Source organism: Phoxinus phoxinus (genome assembly GCF_949152265.1).
Source record: "Phoxinus phoxinus genome assembly, chromosome: 21".
Lineage (NCBI taxonomy): Eukaryota > Metazoa > Chordata > Actinopteri > Cypriniformes > Leuciscidae > Phoxinus > Phoxinus phoxinus.
The window spans coordinates 16,118,073-16,136,454 of NC_136896.1; the positions used below are offsets into that span (position 1 = coordinate 16,118,073).

Sequence of the window (18,382 nt, forward strand, 5' to 3'; positions counted from 1 at the left end):
CGATTCGTTCACAGCCAGAAAATGTATGACCTCCTATTTTATATATATATATATATATATATATATATATATATTTTTTTTTTTTTATTAATTATTTTTTAAAGATCCTTGCTTCAGAGTACCATTACAAATGGTAAACACGTATTTGACTGTAAACACGTATAAACACTGTAAACAGAATGTGTTAAACTGCTAAAGCGGTTTGTTTACTTCCTCTTGCTTGGATTAACCAGTCTCTGAATGTCTATGTCTGAACCAATCACTTCGCTCTTGTCTTGTCATTGGTTCTTGCTATTCAATAGTCGTCTCTGATACGCTAGTGGACGTGTCACTCAAATTGTGGCGCACTGGATGCATGCGCGGGCGCAAGTCGATACAAAGTTCTCTTGCTCAAAAGATAAAAGTGCCTGATTCAAGTTTAAGAAAAACTGCTTTGTTTTCCCCCCAACTTTATTTAAAAATAACACTGACGTGGTTCTTAGATAAAGCAAAGAGTAATGGCGGATTGGGAAAAGTTCTATCAAAACGAAGACGATGATGTTGAGCAGGACGAAGAAGAGTCTGGAGGTTAGCAAAGCTAACTGCATTAATTGAATCTATATACGTTGCTCGTTTTGTCCTCCATTAAACTTGCATGTATGAAATTAAGATGTGATTACACATAAATCCTTTATTACTTTTGAATTAATAGGCGATTACAAAGTCAGTGGCCGTGACAGCCTGGTGTTTTTGATCGATGCGTCCAAAGAGATGTTCATCAAGGGCGAGGATGGAGAGCCATCAAATTTTGACATGACTATGCAGGTGAGTCTAGTAACAAGGTTCTTTTATTCATTATCTTTTATTTTCATTATATTTGCCTGTGTTTAATTTCTGTGCATTTCTAATAGACGTTATTATCCCTTGTATCTAGTGTGTGCGCAGTGTGTACACTAGTAAGATCATAAGCAGTGACAAAGATCTGGTCGCTTTGGTGTTCTATGGGACTGAGCAGAGCAAGAACCCCAGAAACTCCTTCAAGCACGTCTACGTTTACCACGACTTGGATTCCCCTGGTGGGTTTCTCACTCTTATTGCTTTTCAGATTGCGTATATGATGGTGATTCTTTCTCACGATTCCCTTCTCAGGAGCTCAGCGTGTACAAGATATTGATAAACTGGAGGGTGAGAAAGGAGCTCAGTTGGCTGGAAAGATCATAGGCAGTGGGGAAACTTCCCTTGGAGAGGCTCTATGGTGCTGCTCCAACCTTTACAGTGACATCAAGTTGCGTCTGTCGCACAAGCGCCTCATGATCTTCACTTGCAGAGATGACCCTCACGGAGGAGACGGTGCTAAAGACAGACAGGCTCGTACAAAAGCTGCTGACCTTAAAGAGACAGGTAGGCCGAATAGAAGGGGAAAATTACACGGTTTCAGTGGCGAATGATGGACATTGTATAGCCTGTGTTCTGTTTGTTCCTCAGGTGTGGTCATAGACTTGATGCACCTCACAAAGCCTGGAGGGTTCGATGTTTCCTTGTTCTTCTGTGATATTGTAAGCCCTCCAGAGGATGAAAGCGAGCTTGGCGTCCAGACTGAGCCCTCCAGGAAACTCGAGGACTTGCAGAAGAGGGTCAGAGCTAAAGAGTTGAAGAAAAGAGCTCAAAGCAGGTAAATAAATGCACTGCACCATGTCCATCCATTCTCCAAACTACTTGTTTTTTGAAGGGTCGCAGGTAGGGGTGGGCAATATGACCAAAATCTTATATCACATTTTTAGTAATTTTATTTCACGATAACAATATAGATCACACAACAGTTATTTATCCTTTAAATAAGATTTTTATGATATCAACATTTTTGATGTCATTTAAAATTTCATAATTCTAATCATCATTATCAATATCATTAAAAAAACTAATACTAGCCTAAAAAAACTCAAGCTTACTGAAGACAAGTAAATCGTGACAAAGAAAGAGCAAAGAAAAAAACAAAATACAATAGAACAAAGACACAAATGAAATAGACCTACCTGAAAAACTTCAAGCAAAATAAATAATACTACGTAAGATATATAAAGAAATCATGTATAAAAAACAAAACATAGTCTTTACTGTGTAAATTAAAGTTACAAAAATGATTTAGTTAAGAGCAGTGAGAGCTTTTTTTATTTATTAGCATTAATAATGTTTCAAATTTCAAACGATAAGCTTTCGTGACTGTGTAGCTGCACAGCTAATAAAATTAAAGTAAATTGCATCTACAGGTATATCGCCCACCCCTAGTCGCGGGGATGCTGGAGCTTTTGCATGCCAATGCAGGGGAAAATGTGTATAGCAGTTCATATTTTTCTGTAGTTGTTAGTGTTTGTGAAAGGATTTTAATGCAGTTTGCTTCAGGCATGTCAAAAATCAATCTATATTTGGAATGAAATGGAAATTGCAATTCGAATTGCAAATTGTTCCCTACTGTGACATATATCTAAATAAAAAGGCTTGTCAAACGAGAAAAAAATGTATGATTCGTATTTGATTTTGTACATTAAGAATTAATTGGATCGTGGTCAGTTGCTAATTGCTGTGATGATTACATTTTTTTCAATAATTTACTGATAAATCATTTATAATAAACATTGTATTGTATTATTCCAGAAAAAAAAACATTGATTTCATGGTAGGAAAAAAATGCAACATTGTTTCTTGGACAAAATGGCTCCAGAGTGCATGTCTTTGATTTAGACACATTTTTGTTTTCTAGGTTAACATTCTCGCTCGGAGAAGGTGTCAATCTGGCAGTCGGTTTATATGTGTTGGCCAGGACTGCCACCAAACCTCCTGCCGTCAGACTTTACAGAGATAACAACGAACCTGTGCGCACTAAAACCCGCTACTTTCACACCCATAATGGGGGCATACTTTTGCCGAATGATATGAAGAGGGCACAGGTACAGTACGCACTAGATGTCACTCCGAATCTAAATCAGTACTAAAACAAATCTACACTATAATTTAGTTTTTTTTTGCTGTAGGTGACCCTTTACTTAAGTTACTATATTTTCTTATCATACTATATTAACTATGCAGGTTTATGGGAAGAAACAGATTGTGATGGAAAAGGATGAGGTGGATGAGATTAAGAAGTTTGATGATCCAGGTTTGGTGCTGATGGGGTTTAAGCCCATGGACCGCCTCAAACTGCACCATCATTTACGACCCGCACTCTTCATTTACCCTGAGGAAGAGCAGATATCAGGCAGGTCTTCATTTGTTGATGCCTAAGCATCTCTTTCAGTTTAACCCATATATTTTCTTAACAGTTTATTGTCATATTCTGGAAAGTTGATGTGCCGTTCCTTATTTTTCTTTTGTTTGTTATAGGAAGCTCCTGTATGTTTACAGCTCTGCTTTTGAAGTGCAGTGAAAAAAATGTATTTGCATTGTGCAGATACATCCCTCGTCGTAACACGCCACCTCGGTTTGTAGCACTAGTTCCCCAGAGAGAAGAACTGGATCAGAGTCAAACCCAGGCAACACCTCCAGGTACTGTAACTGCAGTCAAGACTCAAGACTGTCAGATATGTTCATTTACACCAGGGATGGGCAGCTTCGGTCCTGGGGGGCCTGATAAAAACATACCCGCCTGTAACTTTCTAGTAATCCTGAAGACATTGATTAGCTTGTTCAGGTGTGTTTGTTTAGGGTTGGAGCTAATCTCTGCAGGACAGTGGCCCTCCAGGATCGAAGTTGGCCATCCCTGATTTACACTGAAATGGTACATTCAACTGTATGGCTAAGTGATATCAAATTGTGGGATTTTATATTTTAGGCTTCCATGTGATATTACTTCCCTTTGCTGATGACATTCGCACTTTGGATGTTCACGAGGGTCCCACAGCCTCTGATGAGCAGGTGGATAAGATGAAAGAGATTGTGCATAAGCTCCGCTTTAAATACAGGTTTGTGGTTTTCTAAGTCGTGCATGCTGTAATTGCATTTTTCAGTCATGGAGTTTTAGCTGACTCGTCGTCTGTATTTACAGGAGTGATGCATTTGAAAACCCAATGCTGCAACAGCACTACAGGAATCTGGAGGCTTTGGCTCTTGATATGCTTGCACCTGAGGCCATTGAGGATTTGACAAGTATTTCTTGTGTTCTGATTGTTTTAAATGGATCACTTTTATCTTTTTTTATCATACTATGTTCTCATACTTTTTATGCTCCCTCAGTGCCCAAGGTAAAAATGATAGATGATCGTCTTGGCCCGCTGGTTCAAGAGTTTAAAGATTTAGTCTATCCTTCTGATTATAACCCAGAGGGAAAGCCTGCAGCTAAACGCAAAACTGGTGAGATTTCAGATGGTTTTATATTTATGTAAAGCATGAATGAGGAATGTATTTATTTTTTATTTTTTCACAATTATACAGATTTTTGTATTTTTCAACCTGAAAGGTATGACCCGCGTGAATTGCGTAAATCCCATTGAATGAAAATTGTTTTTTGTACAATTTGTAAAATTGTTTTTAAATACATTTATTTCTTGCATATATACCGTAGTTTAGCTTCCGACAGCACTGTCTGCACCGCCATTGAGCAGCTGTGTGCGGAATCAGAACATACTCGTAATCTCAGCCAAGGTCAACAATTAACAAATCGGTGTTGGCGTGTGCCCAGCTGGCCGATGACTGACCACTGAAGCGCGGCACTGTGTCCATTTAAGCGCGAGCAGCTCATGAGCTGGTGTTTTCAGTGTCTCAGAGCAGCTCATTTCACAGCAAACTCCATCTCTGGTCACTCAGTACATGCATTTTAAATTGCAACACGTCCTAACCCTCTTCATTTGTTATCAATAAAATATAAAAGTTTAAGTTTTAAAAATATAAGTTTTAAGGTCTCTTAAAGTTCTATAGTTTAACGTTTGAAAGGAAGCAAGACAGCAATAAATATTAGTAAAAATATATAAATATTCTGTAAAATAAAAAAAATATGATTATAAAAAAATTATGAAAAACTTTTTTATTTTACATTATTATTACAACAATAATATATTTTATTGGTTTAATTTGTTATTATATAGTCATAATAAATGGGAGAAAATTATTTCCCTTTTTTTGTCCTTCTGATAACATGCCTAATGAATAATAACACTATGGAATACTGCAGGTGCAAAGACAGAGCAGTATAGTTAATTATGCATTGGAAATTAGTGTATTACTTCTGTATACTAAGTTCCTGAGACTGGCAGTATCCAAAATATTTTTACTACATTTTTCGTTTTACTACTGTTGCCACTACTTTCAGAAACTTTGAGGGATGACACTGACAGAATCTTGAATTGTCTCATCCTTATGCACAGCTGAATCTGGTGGTGGTGCTGAAAAGAAGCCAAAAATTGAGATATCTGAGGAGGAGATGAAAAACCATGTGGCAAAGGGCACCTTGGGGAAACTGACAGTTCCGGTGCTAAAAGATGCATGCAAGCAGTTTGGAATACGTACAACAGGAACCAAGAAACAGGAGCTTATAGATGCCCTGACCATGCAGCTCTCTAAATAAGCTTGTGTTCTTAAGGCCTTGCCCATAATTGGGCAGGGGGGAAACGTGACACCTTGATTACATACTTGTTCATAAAAAAAAATACAGAAAGATTTGTATTTCTGCACATTTTTACTGACTGTCAGTGTCAATTTGACTCAGTCTTGCCTATCTAGGGCATGTCACATAATTTCGTTCAGCATTTTGACTGTTGTCATAACGTATGCAATAAAAGCTTGAATTTTGTAGTTTTGACAGCATATTTCACTTTGTTTGCTATTTAATCTTTATTAAGCCATATTGGCATTATTTAATACATTACACTAAAGGAAAACAAATAATTAAACACCTCAAAATACACTTTGGTTCAACTTTTGAATGTATGAAAACATTTATTATTATTATTGTTCATTGATATTAAGGAGGTTGGTACTGTATAATATAGAATTTATGCCTGATAAATTGAGCTCCTGTCCTTAATGCAGTTTTACAAATCCACTTTCTCAAATGTATGTTTATTGATTATTTCAGCTAATTTAATTATGATTTCAGCAACTAGTTTGTTTAATTCTCTCTCAGCTCAGTTAAACTTATTTTAAAATAAATTCCACAGGTTTTCCTTCAAAATCAATGTGGAGAAAAATACAGATTCCATCTTCAGACTATATTATATACATATATATATGTTTATATGTGTGTGTGTGTGTATATATATATATATATATATATACATATGGTACTTATTATTTTATTATGCCATTAATAAAACGTTTAGTAGTTTGTGGGTTTCCAGAACATCTGGAATGAAGTCATCTGGCATTGTCATTGGTTTTCTCATTAGCACGAAACGAAAACAAACAGAAGGGTGACTTCTCATTTGCCACAGATGTTAGAAATCACAGCAGATCTAAATGTTGATGTCTGGATTTGCTAAACCAATACGGCACAGACCTAGACGGCTGTTTATACAACCCAGAAGAACAGACTCCACAAACAATTCTAAAATTATTTATATTAGAAATAGAATAAAATTAATGTTTAAAAAAAAAGGTATAGGGAGTCTTGTTAATGGGTCATGTGGGCGACCGATACGTGTTTGACCCCTATGGTTTGACCATAGACTGAAAAGAGACAGTTTGACAGTCCCATGGGATGCAACCTGCTCGTGACGCAAGCCAGCGGAAAGCCAATGACGTTTTGCGCATGCTCACTTTGAGCCAGAGAGCTGCAAGGAAAAAGTACAAGAGACAAAGGAATAAACAACTCACGGTGTGGACGCGAAAACACCAAGTTTGAGGAATGAAAGCAACCTAGACTGTAACATATCGTATGCAGACAGAGGTATGTGCTGGGAATGATTATACTGACACTTTGAAAGATGTCGTTTTAACCGTTGCTATCACGAGTAGCACGTAGCCAGAGTGTCAAATTGGTCTGAACGTAGTAGTTGAGAAGCTCAAAGAGGAAAAGGGCATGTCTTAAAATATCTTGTTAAACTTGCGTACGAAGTGTTGAATATCGTTTCTGTCCGTTAATAAGTCATATACACCCATCCTGTCAGCAAGCAGGAAGTTTTGTACAGCCATTCCCAATGCAGTCATCCTGGGCATAACCTCACAGTAGCTTTAGAGGTGTCAGAAGGGTTCCTGTTTAGACCTGTCACTCGGTTAAACACTAATTAATGCTCCGTACAGAAGCATTTGCTGGGTTTTTGTTTCATTTATATCTGATTTATAATCGGTCTCTTGTTGTGTTTCTTTCTTACTCCAAAGCTAAGGTTATCTCTGCAGTTCTCACAGTGGTCTTCTATGGCAGTTGCCAGGATCCTGCACTGCTGACCCATTTAGTCCTGGTCAGCTGTGCGAGTCAAGCTGTCTTTTCCACCCCGGTGTCAGCCAAAATGGAAAGAACTTATCTGCCCTAGTGGTTACTATGGTGCTCAGCAAGTCTTTGTGCAATAACAACATGAAGAATACAGAAAGAGGACACAACCGAGTCTGCTTTTGAGAAGATTTCCGCTTGTGCTTTTCTTGTTTTCACTGATTCACTGCGAGGTGCACTGGCTCACCTTTCATCCCAGTAGCAAACTCCCCTCCCCTTGCCACTCATCCCAAGCAGCTGAGAGGTTGCTGTGGAGATGATAGTGGTGACATAGCAGCAGGAATGGGGAGTACTCCATGTTCTGGTAAGGGGAGGGGGGTCGGGGGTTTTCAAGAGCTGGGTTGTATGCCATGGAAAGTCAGCAAGCAGAAAGGAGAAGCCGTTGGTGGACGTGGGTCTGAGCTAGAGGATAGACCGAATGCTGGAACGCCCCCCGCCTCGTCACAACCTCCCGCCATTTATCACGAAAAGCAGCATCGAGAGCTGTGCGCTCTGCATGCCCTAAACAATGTCTTCCAGGACGGAGCAGCATTCAGCCGTGATGCACTTCAGGACATCTACCAGAGGTCAGTGCTAAGATGTATTGTTATATCTGAAGTTATCTCATTTTGGGAATTTTTTTTTTTCACACTTCTGCTTCCTCTTTCTTTTTCAGGCTCTCCCCTAGCACTTTGGTCACACCCCACAAGAAAAACATGCTGGGTAATGGGAACTATGATGTGAATGTCATCATGGCTGCTTTGCAGACTCGGGGGTTTGAGGCTGTTTGGTGGGACAAGAGAAGGTATTTTATTATACTGTTGTAGTTTTTTAAACATTTCACAAATCTAGTTTGAATCACATGTGCCAAGAAATGTGGTCCCTGAATTCCTGTTGGTTTTGAAAGCATTTCAAATAATTTAAGAAAAGTTGCAACACATTATATTTTTTCCCTGTCCTGAAGTATGTAACCTTCTAATATTTGATATTTTAAGAGACTTATTGACCTTTACACAAAGTCATGAGTATCTATCAGGTTCCTCTCTATGATATAATCTCCTTCTTGTGTAACACATGACATGATTAGACAGACCAAAAAGACTTCATACAAAAAAGCAGTGAAGGACTTCTGTTAAAGAAGACAAAAAGAAAGGCAAAATCTTTTAAAAACTTCTCATGAATTTTTTTTACTTTGACTTTTTTTTCCCATTATGATACCAAGACTGTTGTATAACTATTTTTATGAACACAGAAATAACAGTATAATAACCCTAAAAAATAATAATATTCTGTCATAGTTTACTCACCCTGATGATTTTTTTGGTTCATATTGACTTATATTGTAAATGTCCATACAATAGAAGTCAATGGGAACCAAATATCTTCCAAGTATGTTCTTTCATGATCTACAGAAGAAAGAGTCATATAAGTTTGGCGAGGGTGAGTAAATAGTGACAGAATCTTAATTTCTGAGTGAACTGTCCCTTTAATTGTATGCCCCAGAAGCTAGAAAAGGTGTATTATAGAAGAGGTGTATTTGAGTTATTGTATGTACAGTATGAATTGCATTTTTAATCTCTTTTTGTTTAATAAATGAATATGTGGGCCATTAAAGGGACATTCACCCAAAAATAAAAAAAATCTGTTATTATTTATTCACCTTCAAGTTGTTTAAAAATTAATTTTTCCTGCTGAACACAAAAGAAGGATGTCAGTAACCAAACAGTTGATGGGCTATATTAAAAAATACTATGGAAGTCAATGGAGCCTATCAACTGTTCGGTTAACCGTATTCTTGAAAATATCTTATTTTGTGTTCAGCAGAAGAAAGAAATTCATACAGGTCTGCAACAGCATGAGAGTGAGTAAGTGTTGACAGAATTTAAATTTTTGGCTGAATTTTGCCTTTAATGTGATTTTATTTTTTATGTCCTATGTATTTGTTGTCCCACAGGGACGTTGGCAGCATTGCACTGCCGAACGTCACTGGTTTCATCTTGAATGTGCCATCCAATCTGCGCTGGGGGCCGTTGCGACTGCCCCTCAAACGGCAGCACTGGATTGGAGTTCGAGAAGTGGGAGGAGTTTACTATAACTTGGACTCCAAACTGCGCAGTCCTCATGCTATCGGAACAGCCGATGAATTGAGGTAGGTGTGAAATGTAGCGGCCTGTTTTAACGCGAAGGTCTGTTTTATCTCTAGCTGTCATTCTGATCGTTTCGCAGGAAGTTCTTGCGTCACCAGCTTCGAGGGAAGAACTGTGAACTCCTATTGGTCGTGCCAGAGGAGGTGGAAGTCCATCAGACGTGGAGGTCTGATAACTGATGAATGTTTTGGATTGTTTTTTTTTTGTTTTTGTTTTATGTTTTTGTTTTGTTTTTGGAGGTTTCTCAAGTTCACGCTCAGGAGGGAAATATGAGGTTCAATCAGGGACCCATTTAAAGAGCAGCAAATGGAGTTGCACTCAACCAGTCATGAAAGCACACTGCTCAGACTTTGTTTACACACACACACACCACTGAACTCTTGCCATTGAGACTGGAGCAGCAAAGAACACACATAGGGATATTACAAGACAACTAAACACTACGCAGATAATTTTGTTTTGGTATTTGGGATTCTGATGCATTTTTTAATATGTTGATTATTTCTTTTACTTTGTACTGTTTTCTGACTTGAAAGTGAGAAGTTATGGAATTCTTAGTGATGTGTTCTCCTTGTGCATCACCTGTCATCCTCACTCTTTCCATGTGATTTCCCATGCATCCATGTGATCGTTTGAACTGTCCGCCACACATTGCAGGTCACCGTAAAAAGAAATTTGTTCAACCAACTGGATTTTTTGAACAGGGGTGCATATGTACTTATTTAGTGCATGTACTTGAAGATTTAGAGAAGGAACACCCGTAGCCCCTGCTTAACCGTTCCCTACATATTTAATGGCATTGTGACAGATGAGATGTTTCCTGTGTATCACAGTACAGCATGGCACCACAGTAATTGGATGTTTTGTGTTAGTTTCCTATAACATAAATTACCAAAACGGTCACTTGTTAATCTCGTACCTTAAATGGTTGCTCTCAACACTCTTTCTTGTTAAACAGTTAAGGTTAGACTTGTTGAATCCTAGACTACATGTAGGAAAATAGAACAGGTGAATGTTGGTAGTAAAAAAAAAAAAAAAAAAAGGTCAGCTGCCAAAAATTCAAGTTGTATGTACTTTTACATAGAAAATGCTTATAGTTAGAAAGGCTGAGGTCTCTAAAATCTTTGAAGTTAATTCATTTTTGATTGATATTGGATTAACATGGCCTTAAACTGTTTACAGAGGGAGCAGATTACACAAAGGGAAGTTTAATACATCTCAGGTTATCTTCAGATCTAACTCTATTCCGTTTCACCTATTAAAAGCCAACACATTGTGTAAAGCACTTCAAAAAGATTATAGACACTCAAATCAGATACTACAACTTAAAAGGAACATTCCACATGTCCATACACAGGGTGCTTTGTAATACTGTAGAGACGAATAGATTCTTTTGCCATGACAATCTAAATCCCCACGTCCCTTTTTCAGGGAGATGGGGACAACATGTGCTCATGCCATTGTTTTCCATTCAAATAAAATGCTTATGATGGCACTTTATGTATGATGTAAAATGTGCTGTGACATCATTAAAAATGTCTTTGTATGTATACAATGTAGTGCTGCTTTATCTATCTTTTCCACATCATCTACACTACTGTTAAAAAGTTTGTGGTCTTATCTTTTTTCTTTTGAAAGAAAGGAAGCACTATTAAATTGATCAAAAGTAACAGTAAAGACACTTTAGAGTTGAAAGTTTTCTGTTTCAAATAAATGCTGTTCATTTGAACGTTGTTCAACCATGAATCCTGACAAAATATAGGGGTTGGACAATGATACTGAAACACCTGGTTTTAGACCACAAAAATGTATTAGTATGGTATAGGACCTCCTTTTGCAGCCAACACAACATCAATTCATCTTGGAAATGGCAGATACAAGTCCTTCACATTGGCCAGAGGGATTTTGAGCCCTTCCAGAACAGTGCCAGGTCATTATGTGACGCTGGTGGAGGAAAACGATTCCTGACTCGCTCCTCTAAAACACCCCAAAGTGGCTCAATAATATCCAGATCTGGTGACTGTGCAGGCTATGGGAGATGTTCATGTTCATCAAACCATTCTGATACCAGTCTTGCTGTGTGTATTTGTGCATTATCATGCTAATACACGACCCCACCTTCAGGTTACAATGTTTGAACCATTGGGCGCACATGGTCCTTCAGAATGGTTTGGTAGTACTTGGCAGTGATGTGCCCTTAAGCACACTAGGGAATGCCATGATATTGCAGCCCAAACTATCACTGATCCAGCCCCATACTTTACTCTGGGCAGCAACAGTCCGGGTGCTAAGTCAAGTCACCTTTATTTATATAGCGCTTTATACAATACAGATTGTATCAAAGCAGCTTCACAGTGATAACATGAAAATAATACAAAAAACAATTTCATCATCGTCCACCTTTAAGGCAGATCTATAATATTGTTGAATATTAAATGTCCCCAACTAAGCAAGCCAGAAGGCAAGGCAACAGCGGCAAGGAACCAAAACTCCATCAGGTGACAGAATGGAGAAAAAAACCTTGGGAGAACCCAGGCTCAGTCGGGGGCCAGTTCTCCTCTGGCCAATGAGTGAACAGTGTATGAAGTTCAGAATGAATCAGAGTATTTGTCCAGTTCCGGTTGGTTGAAGTCGGAGTGGAGAGGAGGAGAGACTGGTTGACACTTCAGGTCAGCGACGTCGTCGTCGTGTCCTGGCGCTGGTCCTTCATCAGATCTGGATACGGCCTGGTTCCGGTGGACAGCGGTAAACCTCGGGATAGACAGAGAGACTAATATTAGCGTAGATGCCATCCTTCTTATGATGTACCAAGTACATCAGGATTTACGGGAAGTGTTCCCGGTCCCGGCTGTTCTAAACTATGCAGCCTAACATTGAATTATACAAGTCTATAATGTGTTATGTGTATGCTAGGCCGAAGAGATGTGTTTTTAGTCTAGATTTGAACTGACAGAGTGTGTCTGCTTCCCGGACAATGTTAGGAAGACTGTTCCAAAGTTTTGGTGCTAAATAGGAAAAGGATCTTTGTGTTAAGGGTGTTAAGCCTGTTTGGGGATTCTCCACACTGTAACTCCCACGTATGTAGACAGTGAAGGTGGACTCGTCTGAGAACAATATATGTTTTACATTGTCTACAGCCCAAGATTTCCTCTGCTGGCACGACTGAAATCATCATTTGGCATTGGCACGAGTGACCAAAGGTTTGGCAATAACAGCCTGGCCATGAATATTGACTCCTGACAAACCGTTTTGGTGGAAACAGGAGTCGAGGTGCGCATTTAGATCTTAAGTGAGTTGGGCAGCTGTGGTTTTCTGTTTTCTGGATACAGTCTGGGTTAGTACCCACCCAGACATCCCTTTCAGACAGCTTCCTCTTGCGTCGACAGTTACTCCTGTGGGATGTGGTTCGTCCTTTGTGGTGGTATGCCGACATTACCCTGGATATCATAGCTCTCGATACACCACAATGACTTGCTGTCCTGGTCACAGATGAGCCGGCGAGACACGCAACAACAATTTGTCCTCTTTTGAACTCTGATATGTCTCCCATTATGTCGTGTGGATTGCAGTATTTTATGTCCTGTGCTATGCTCTACTGATTTTACATTCCATCTATAAAAGCAGAGTGGGAAGGTTGAATTAGCAAAGACTGGCCAGTGGCCACCAGGCAGCGCATTATATTCAGTGTCCAACCCCTCTATATCATGGTTTCCACAAAAATATTTAGCAGCACAGCTGTTTTCAACATTGATAATGATGAGAAATGTTTCTTGAGCAACAATGTGTCCTTCGTTACACGTTACATGATGTATTTACAAAAGTAATAACTATAAATTAGGCATAATTACATGTAACTAGCTCTAAACCAAACCTTAATCCTAACCTAACCATATAGTACATGTACTAGTTAATTAATATTACCTAGTACTTAAATGTATAATTACACTGCAACTGGGACACGTTAAAAATAAAGTGTAACCGCATTATAATTATTTCTGAAGGATCGTGTGACACTGGGACTGGAAAATTCAGCGTTGTCATCACAGGAATAAATGACTTTTTAAAAATATATTAAAATAGTGATTTTAAATTGTAATAATATTTCACTATATTGTTTATGATCAAATAAATACAAAAGCATAAGAAATATTGTTTTTCAGAAACAGGCCTACATCTTTGGATAGGAGGCCCATGGATAACAATGCTTTTAATACACATGAATGTCTTTCTTTTCTCTATTTCATCATTTGAATCTGAAAAGCAAAATAAATCACAAAAATCCTGAGTGAAACAAAACTAATGTGGTACCTTTATTATCCAACCAACAGTGGCTCAAATCAATCCGCTGTGTGGCGCACGGGGGCGCGCTGCTCGCTGCAGATGTGTCGCAGATTTAAAAAGTCACTGTACTCATCTAGTAGGCTACAAGGAAATGGAGCAGTGCAAAGAATAAAATACTGAATTGTAAACAAGGCAGCGGAAGAGAGGGAACGTGTGCAGCCATTATAACTGTGCATGGGATTTGCACATCACATTTATTGTAACGACAAGAAGGAACAATACAAAGATACATTGACAGCTATTTCATTATTTTTTTAGAGGAATAACTTTACCAATGGAACTGTCGGCAATCGGCGAGCAAGTGTTCGCTGTGGAATCAATCACAAAGAAAAGACTTAGAAAGGTAAGTGACATGCGCGTGCAGCTATGACAGTTAAATCCGTGCCCGCTGCACACATACAACATGTTAAAGGGGAGGACTCACACACGTCTCCTTACAACAACGTGGAAGTGTGTGTGTAGTGTAGTCTAATAACTTCGACGATGACGCATGTCGCACAGCACGCCTTTGGAATTGGGTGGTGATCCTATTCGTAGGCATGGAGATACGCAGTTTTATTTTCCGGTGGGATCTAATAACTAATGTTTATTGTAAATTTTGGCAATTTTTATACAGAATATGAGATTTATTTGATCTTAAAACACCATGTGAGGTTATGGTGCGAGCAGGTAGCTCTCAATTACTTCAACTTATATTAAAATATGCATTAAGCTTAAAATGACGCGCGTTTAATGACCGTTACTTTTATCCTCATATGTAAAATGTCAGGACTGTATTAAAATAAAAAGGAGGAGCTGTAAGTTTATGGGTTGTTCCTTCATAATTCTTTATGACGCAAGCGTATAATTACGTAATCGCACGTTCGAGACAAAAAAACAAAAACAAGCATTGGAAATGTGTACAGAAACATTTTATTAATGTTAACTGATGATATAATATCATCATATATTTTAATATAATTAAAATATTAATTAAGCATTGATTTATATGTATTTATGTTTAAGGGTCATGTGGAGTATTTATTGAAGTGGAAGGGCTGGCCTCCAAAGTAAGTATTTATTTATTTATTTATTTATTTTTATTATTAGCCCCTTTTAAATAAAAAGGAAAATGACAGAATGAGCTTTATTTCTAGATGTCTTAAATTATGTTTTTGCATGCTTTTTATTTATTTAGTTTTTGCAATCATTTCTCTAGCATGTGACCTATGTGACCTTTTTTAATGTTTTTATAATTTCAAAGGTACAGCACATGGGAGCCAGAGGAGCACATCCTAGACCCTCGACTGGTTTTAGCATATGAGGAAAAGTGAGCAATTATAAAAATGAAAAATCCTTGTTCATTCTTTGACCGCTAGTATCTGAATTTTCTCACACTGCATTTTTTAAATTACACACAGAGAACAGAAAGACAGAACAGTGGGGTGGCGTAAAAGAGGGCCAAAACCGAAAAGACTCCTCGTGCAGGTAATGACCCGTAAAACATCTTCATTTCTGTGACTGTTTCCCTGCTTAACTGTCATTAAAGGCATGTCTATCCACATATTGCTCTCTCAAAGAGGAACATTTACGCAATGGATCTACGCAGCACACACAAAGATACAGAGAAATCTTCAGTGCATCTGCCGCTCTCGTTGACCCGGTCGCTTGACCCAAGGTTCCAGTCCTCAGGGACTTGTATATATCGACAATTAGCCCACCACAAGAAAAAGAAGAAAACATCCAGAGAGACTTCTGAGGAAGAATGGGATAGAGGGGATGAAGAAGATGATGATGATGAGGGGGTTATGGAGGAGGAAGAGGAGGCGGACTCAAGACCAGAAGGAACTAAAACTGGCAGCAATACTTTAAACAGTAAGTATGCTAGTTGGCCAAAGGGCACACATAGGCAAGACTGCAGTGTTCTTTGTCAGCCTTATAGAAAAAACTGTCCAAACATTAGTTCTACCAGAAAGACTGGGGAGGCAAAATAACGTAACAAGTATGCATTTATTAACAGCGCAGCAAGCAAGTATTATGATATAAAGTTCTTTGGCGTAGGCCTCGTCCGTAGCTCATAATCCGAGGGTACGGAATCTGCATTTCCTGCCTGAAGACGAAGGCAGGGGCGCAGCCGACCCCCTGGGAGGTATGGGCAGGGACTATCCTGGTGGTGGTGGTGGTGGGGAGGATGGAGGGGAATGTAGGCATCAGCATCTGTGAACTCAGACATGTGTAAGTACCTATCTTTTATACTACAAGTAATAGAACACGATTGGATAGACGAGAAGGTAATAAGTGACGTAACAATTGAGAACTTACGCTAGAGCTTTCATTTCAGAACATCAAGTAAACTTCTTTTTGAACAGATCCATAAACTAGTAAGCAGGGGCATCATGCAACTATATATATTTTACTTATCAAATAGTAAAAGGTGGCGGTTTAATTAATAAATATAGGATTTTGCGCTGCGTGTTTCTAAGCGAAGCGCGCATATTGGTCACGCTGTGTTTGAGCTTATCAGAACGGCTCAGTACACAGTGAATGTAGAATTAGGAATTAGGAACAGTGGGCACTACTTGCGCATTATTTTCACATTTGCATAATTTCCACCATTTGTGAGGAGGACAGTCGGTCAGAAAATTACAGTATTTCACCAGATTTGTTACGTTTGACACATTTGTTTTCATTGAAACTGCTGGTTTTCGCCAAATAACAGGATTTAACTCTTGCAAATGAAATGAAAGTATTGTAATTTTTCCTATTGTAAAGTAAAATAATACAATTTACATTTATTTTACAGTACAGTTGTATTACAATAGTAATATATTACTGTCATAGGGATACTACTACTACCACTAATAATAATAATATAAAAGTATATTTTTTTATCATTATCAGCATCATTATTATTATTATTTGTATATTTATTATTAAAAGTACAAGTGCAAGTCAATGCAAAGACTTTTTACTCTGTTCAATTTGGACACTGAAAATGGGTAAATTAATTATGGGTATTCATTTACAGACTTGCTAAAAACGACGTGTAGTGTGCAAATTAGCTTAATTTAAGTTAAAGTAAAAAATACTTTATTAGCTGAAAAATGAAGTGTGGAATGTAAGACACTTCATGCACTCAACTGTCACAGCTTTCCTTACATAGCAGAGGGAAGAGGCAATCGTGATGCTGGATGACAAAATAACCTTTTAAAATTCATACTCTAGAGTCTAGATGGTAGCTAAACAGCCACTCAGAGGTTTAAAAGATTACCGAAAACAGTATCTCTTACAATGCTCGATTGTTCTCAATAGTGATTCTTTAACACTTATATCGCGTGTAAATATGTACATATTCTACTCTGTTTCAGAGCATGTCAGGAGGGGAGCCTGGAGTCCAACCACTGAATCAGAGGCACTGACAATATCTCCTTTATCTGAGGACTGGAGTCCAGTTATGGTCCCAGAGGAGGTAACTGTGACAGATATCACCATCAACTCACTGACTGTGACTTTTAGAGAGGCTTTGGTAGCAAGGGGGTTCTTCAGGAGCTGGGAGCTGGAGATCTGACATTACAGAGACTGAGGATGGTGTGAGCCATCAGAGGGGGAAAGGGAATCGGTACATCCGTTTTTTTATTGTTATTTTTTTGCGCTTGCACAACTTCCACCACTGTTACAGACTACATTTATTTGCACTATTAGTTCTAATCAAGTTTAAACATTTCAGGATTGTGATTGCAATCAATCACAGTGACAATGATTAAATGAATTACAATCCTGATAGTATTATGATATTTTGAAGTTGTATTGGCCATGAAACAAATCAAGCTAGTTTCTCTGATACTGATTATGCCATGTTTTGTAGTTTACAGATTCAACTAGCCGAGATAAGCTTAATTTAGTCTGGTTGCATAAAATGATAATGGTACAGAGTAATTTGCACAACGAAATATTCTGAAAAAACAATCTATCACAAATATGTCCAAACATATACACATTAGATATATGTTACATATGTATATTATTCTAATCTTGACCTTAAAGGGATAGTTCACCCAAAAATGAAAATTCTGTCATCATTTACTCACCCTCAAGTTGTTTCAAACCTGTATGAGTTTCTTTCTTCTGTTGAACACAAAAGAAGATATTTTGAAGAATGTTGGTGACCAGACAGTTGATGGACCCCATTGACTTCCATAGTAGGAAAAAAGATACTATGGAAGTCAATGGGGTCCATCAACTGTCTGGTCACCAACATTCTTCAAAATATCTTCTTTTGTGTTCAACAGAAGAAAGAAACTCATATAGGTTTGAAACAACTTGAGGGTGAGTAAATGATGACAGAATTTTCATTTTTGGGTGAACTATCCCTTTAAATTGCACATCTCGTATGCCGTAAATAAAATAAAACATTTTTAATTAAAATGAGTGGTCTCCCCAATAACCTACATAAAATGTGAAGAAGAAAAAACTTCTGAAAAGCATTTCAACACTGTGTGCCATCTTTAAAACTTAGTAACAATATTGCGGTGTGAAAAAGTTT

The 18,382-nt window shown here is 38.1% G+C and overlaps 3 protein-coding genes and 1 long non-coding RNA gene across 6 annotated transcripts; 3 read left to right on the forward strand and 1 right to left on the reverse strand.

Moving 5' to 3' along the window:
* Window positions 1-222: 222 nt before the first annotated feature.
* xrcc6 (X-ray repair complementing defective repair in Chinese hamster cells 6) lies at window positions 223-5,765 on the forward strand. Of its 2 annotated transcripts, none has more exons than XM_079594844.1 (12): window positions 223-567; window positions 692-804; window positions 914-1,055; window positions 1,129-1,380; window positions 1,465-1,651; window positions 2,738-2,924; window positions 3,064-3,232; window positions 3,358-3,519; window positions 3,806-3,935; window positions 4,019-4,119; window positions 4,207-4,323; window positions 5,334-5,765. In XM_079594844.1, exons 1-12 carry the CDS (start codon window positions 498-500, stop codon window positions 5,531-5,533), a joined length of 1,830 nt encoding a protein of 609 aa, XP_079450970.1. In that variant the 5' UTR covers window positions 223-497; the 3' UTR covers window positions 5,534-5,765. The 2 variants fall into 2 exon arrangements, with proteins under 2 accessions (XP_079450970.1, XP_079450969.1); XM_079594843.1 differs by having other exon boundaries at window positions 331-567; window positions 3,064-3,236; window positions 3,362-3,519.
* Window positions 5,766-6,582: 817 nt separating this feature from the next.
* On the forward strand, window positions 6,583-11,294 carry josd1 (Josephin domain containing 1). The gene is made up of 5 exons (XM_079595898.1): window positions 6,583-6,853; window positions 7,285-7,959; window positions 8,049-8,177; window positions 9,327-9,521; window positions 9,599-11,294. Exons 2-5 carry the CDS (start codon window positions 7,676-7,678, stop codon window positions 9,696-9,698), a joined length of 708 nt encoding a protein of 235 aa, XP_079452024.1. The 5' UTR covers window positions 6,583-6,853; window positions 7,285-7,675; the 3' UTR covers window positions 9,699-11,294.
* A 514-nt stretch (window positions 11,295-11,808) lies between these two features.
* LOC306989853 lies at window positions 11,809-14,275 on the reverse strand. Its single transcript, XR_013795749.1, has 3 exons — window positions 14,133-14,275; window positions 13,828-13,941; window positions 11,809-13,131 (listed from the first exon to the last, which is right to left on the reverse strand). It is a non-coding gene; the product is annotated as an uncharacterized lncRNA (long non-coding RNA).
* Window positions 13,906-17,544, forward strand: cbx7b (chromobox homolog 7b). Of its 2 annotated transcripts, XM_079595897.1 has the most exons (7): window positions 13,906-14,011; window positions 14,119-14,203; window positions 14,866-14,909; window positions 15,104-15,169; window positions 15,261-15,327; window positions 15,420-15,714; window positions 17,208-17,544. In XM_079595897.1, the coding sequence occupies exons 2-7, from the start codon at window positions 14,135-14,137 to the stop codon at window positions 17,405-17,407; spliced, it is 741 nt and encodes a 246-aa protein (XP_079452023.1). In that variant the 5' UTR covers window positions 13,906-14,011; window positions 14,119-14,134; the 3' UTR covers window positions 17,408-17,544. The 2 variants fall into 2 exon arrangements, with proteins under 2 accessions (XP_079452023.1, XP_079452022.1); XM_079595896.1 differs by lacking the exons at window positions 13,906-14,011; window positions 14,119-14,203 and adding an exon at window positions 14,307-14,425.
* Window positions 17,545-18,382: the final 838 nt, after the last annotated feature.

What these genes read in the sequence shown, in the direction of transcription:
- josd1 (XM_079595898.1), top strand. Translation starts at nt 7,676, where the DNA reads ATGGGGAGTACTCCATGTTCTGGTAAGGGGAGGGGGGTCGGGGGTTTT. An exon ending in CTTCAGGACATCTACCAGAG is followed by an intron (nt 7,960 to 8,048) that starts GTCAGTGCTAAG and finishes TTTCTTTTTCAG; the next exon opens with GCTCTCCCCTAGCACTTTGG. An exon ending in GGAACAGCCGATGAATTGAG is followed by an intron (nt 9,522 to 9,598) that starts GTAGGTGTGAAA and finishes ATCGTTTCGCAG; the next exon opens with GAAGTTCTTGCGTCACCAGC.
- cbx7b (XM_079595896.1), top strand. Translation starts at nt 14,351, where the DNA reads ATGTCGCACAGCACGCCTTTGGAATTGGGTGGTGATCCTATTCGTAGG. An exon ending in ATACGCAGTTTTATTTTCCG is followed by an intron (nt 14,426 to 14,865) that starts GTGGGATCTAAT and finishes TTTATGTTTAAG; the next exon opens with GGTCATGTGGAGTATTTATT. An exon ending in GTTTTAGCATATGAGGAAAA is followed by an intron (nt 15,170 to 15,260) that starts GTGAGCAATTAT and finishes AATTACACACAG; the next exon opens with AGAACAGAAAGACAGAACAG.
- xrcc6 (XM_079594844.1), top strand. Translation starts at nt 498, where the DNA reads ATGGCGGATTGGGAAAAGTTCTATCAAAACGAAGACGATGATGTTGAG. An exon ending in TGCTGACCTTAAAGAGACAG is followed by an intron (nt 1,381 to 1,464) that starts GTAGGCCGAATA and finishes TTTGTTCCTCAG; the next exon opens with GTGTGGTCATAGACTTGATG. An exon ending in AACCCAGGCAACACCTCCAG is followed by an intron (nt 3,520 to 3,805) that starts GTACTGTAACTG and finishes TTTATATTTTAG; the next exon opens with GCTTCCATGTGATATTACTT.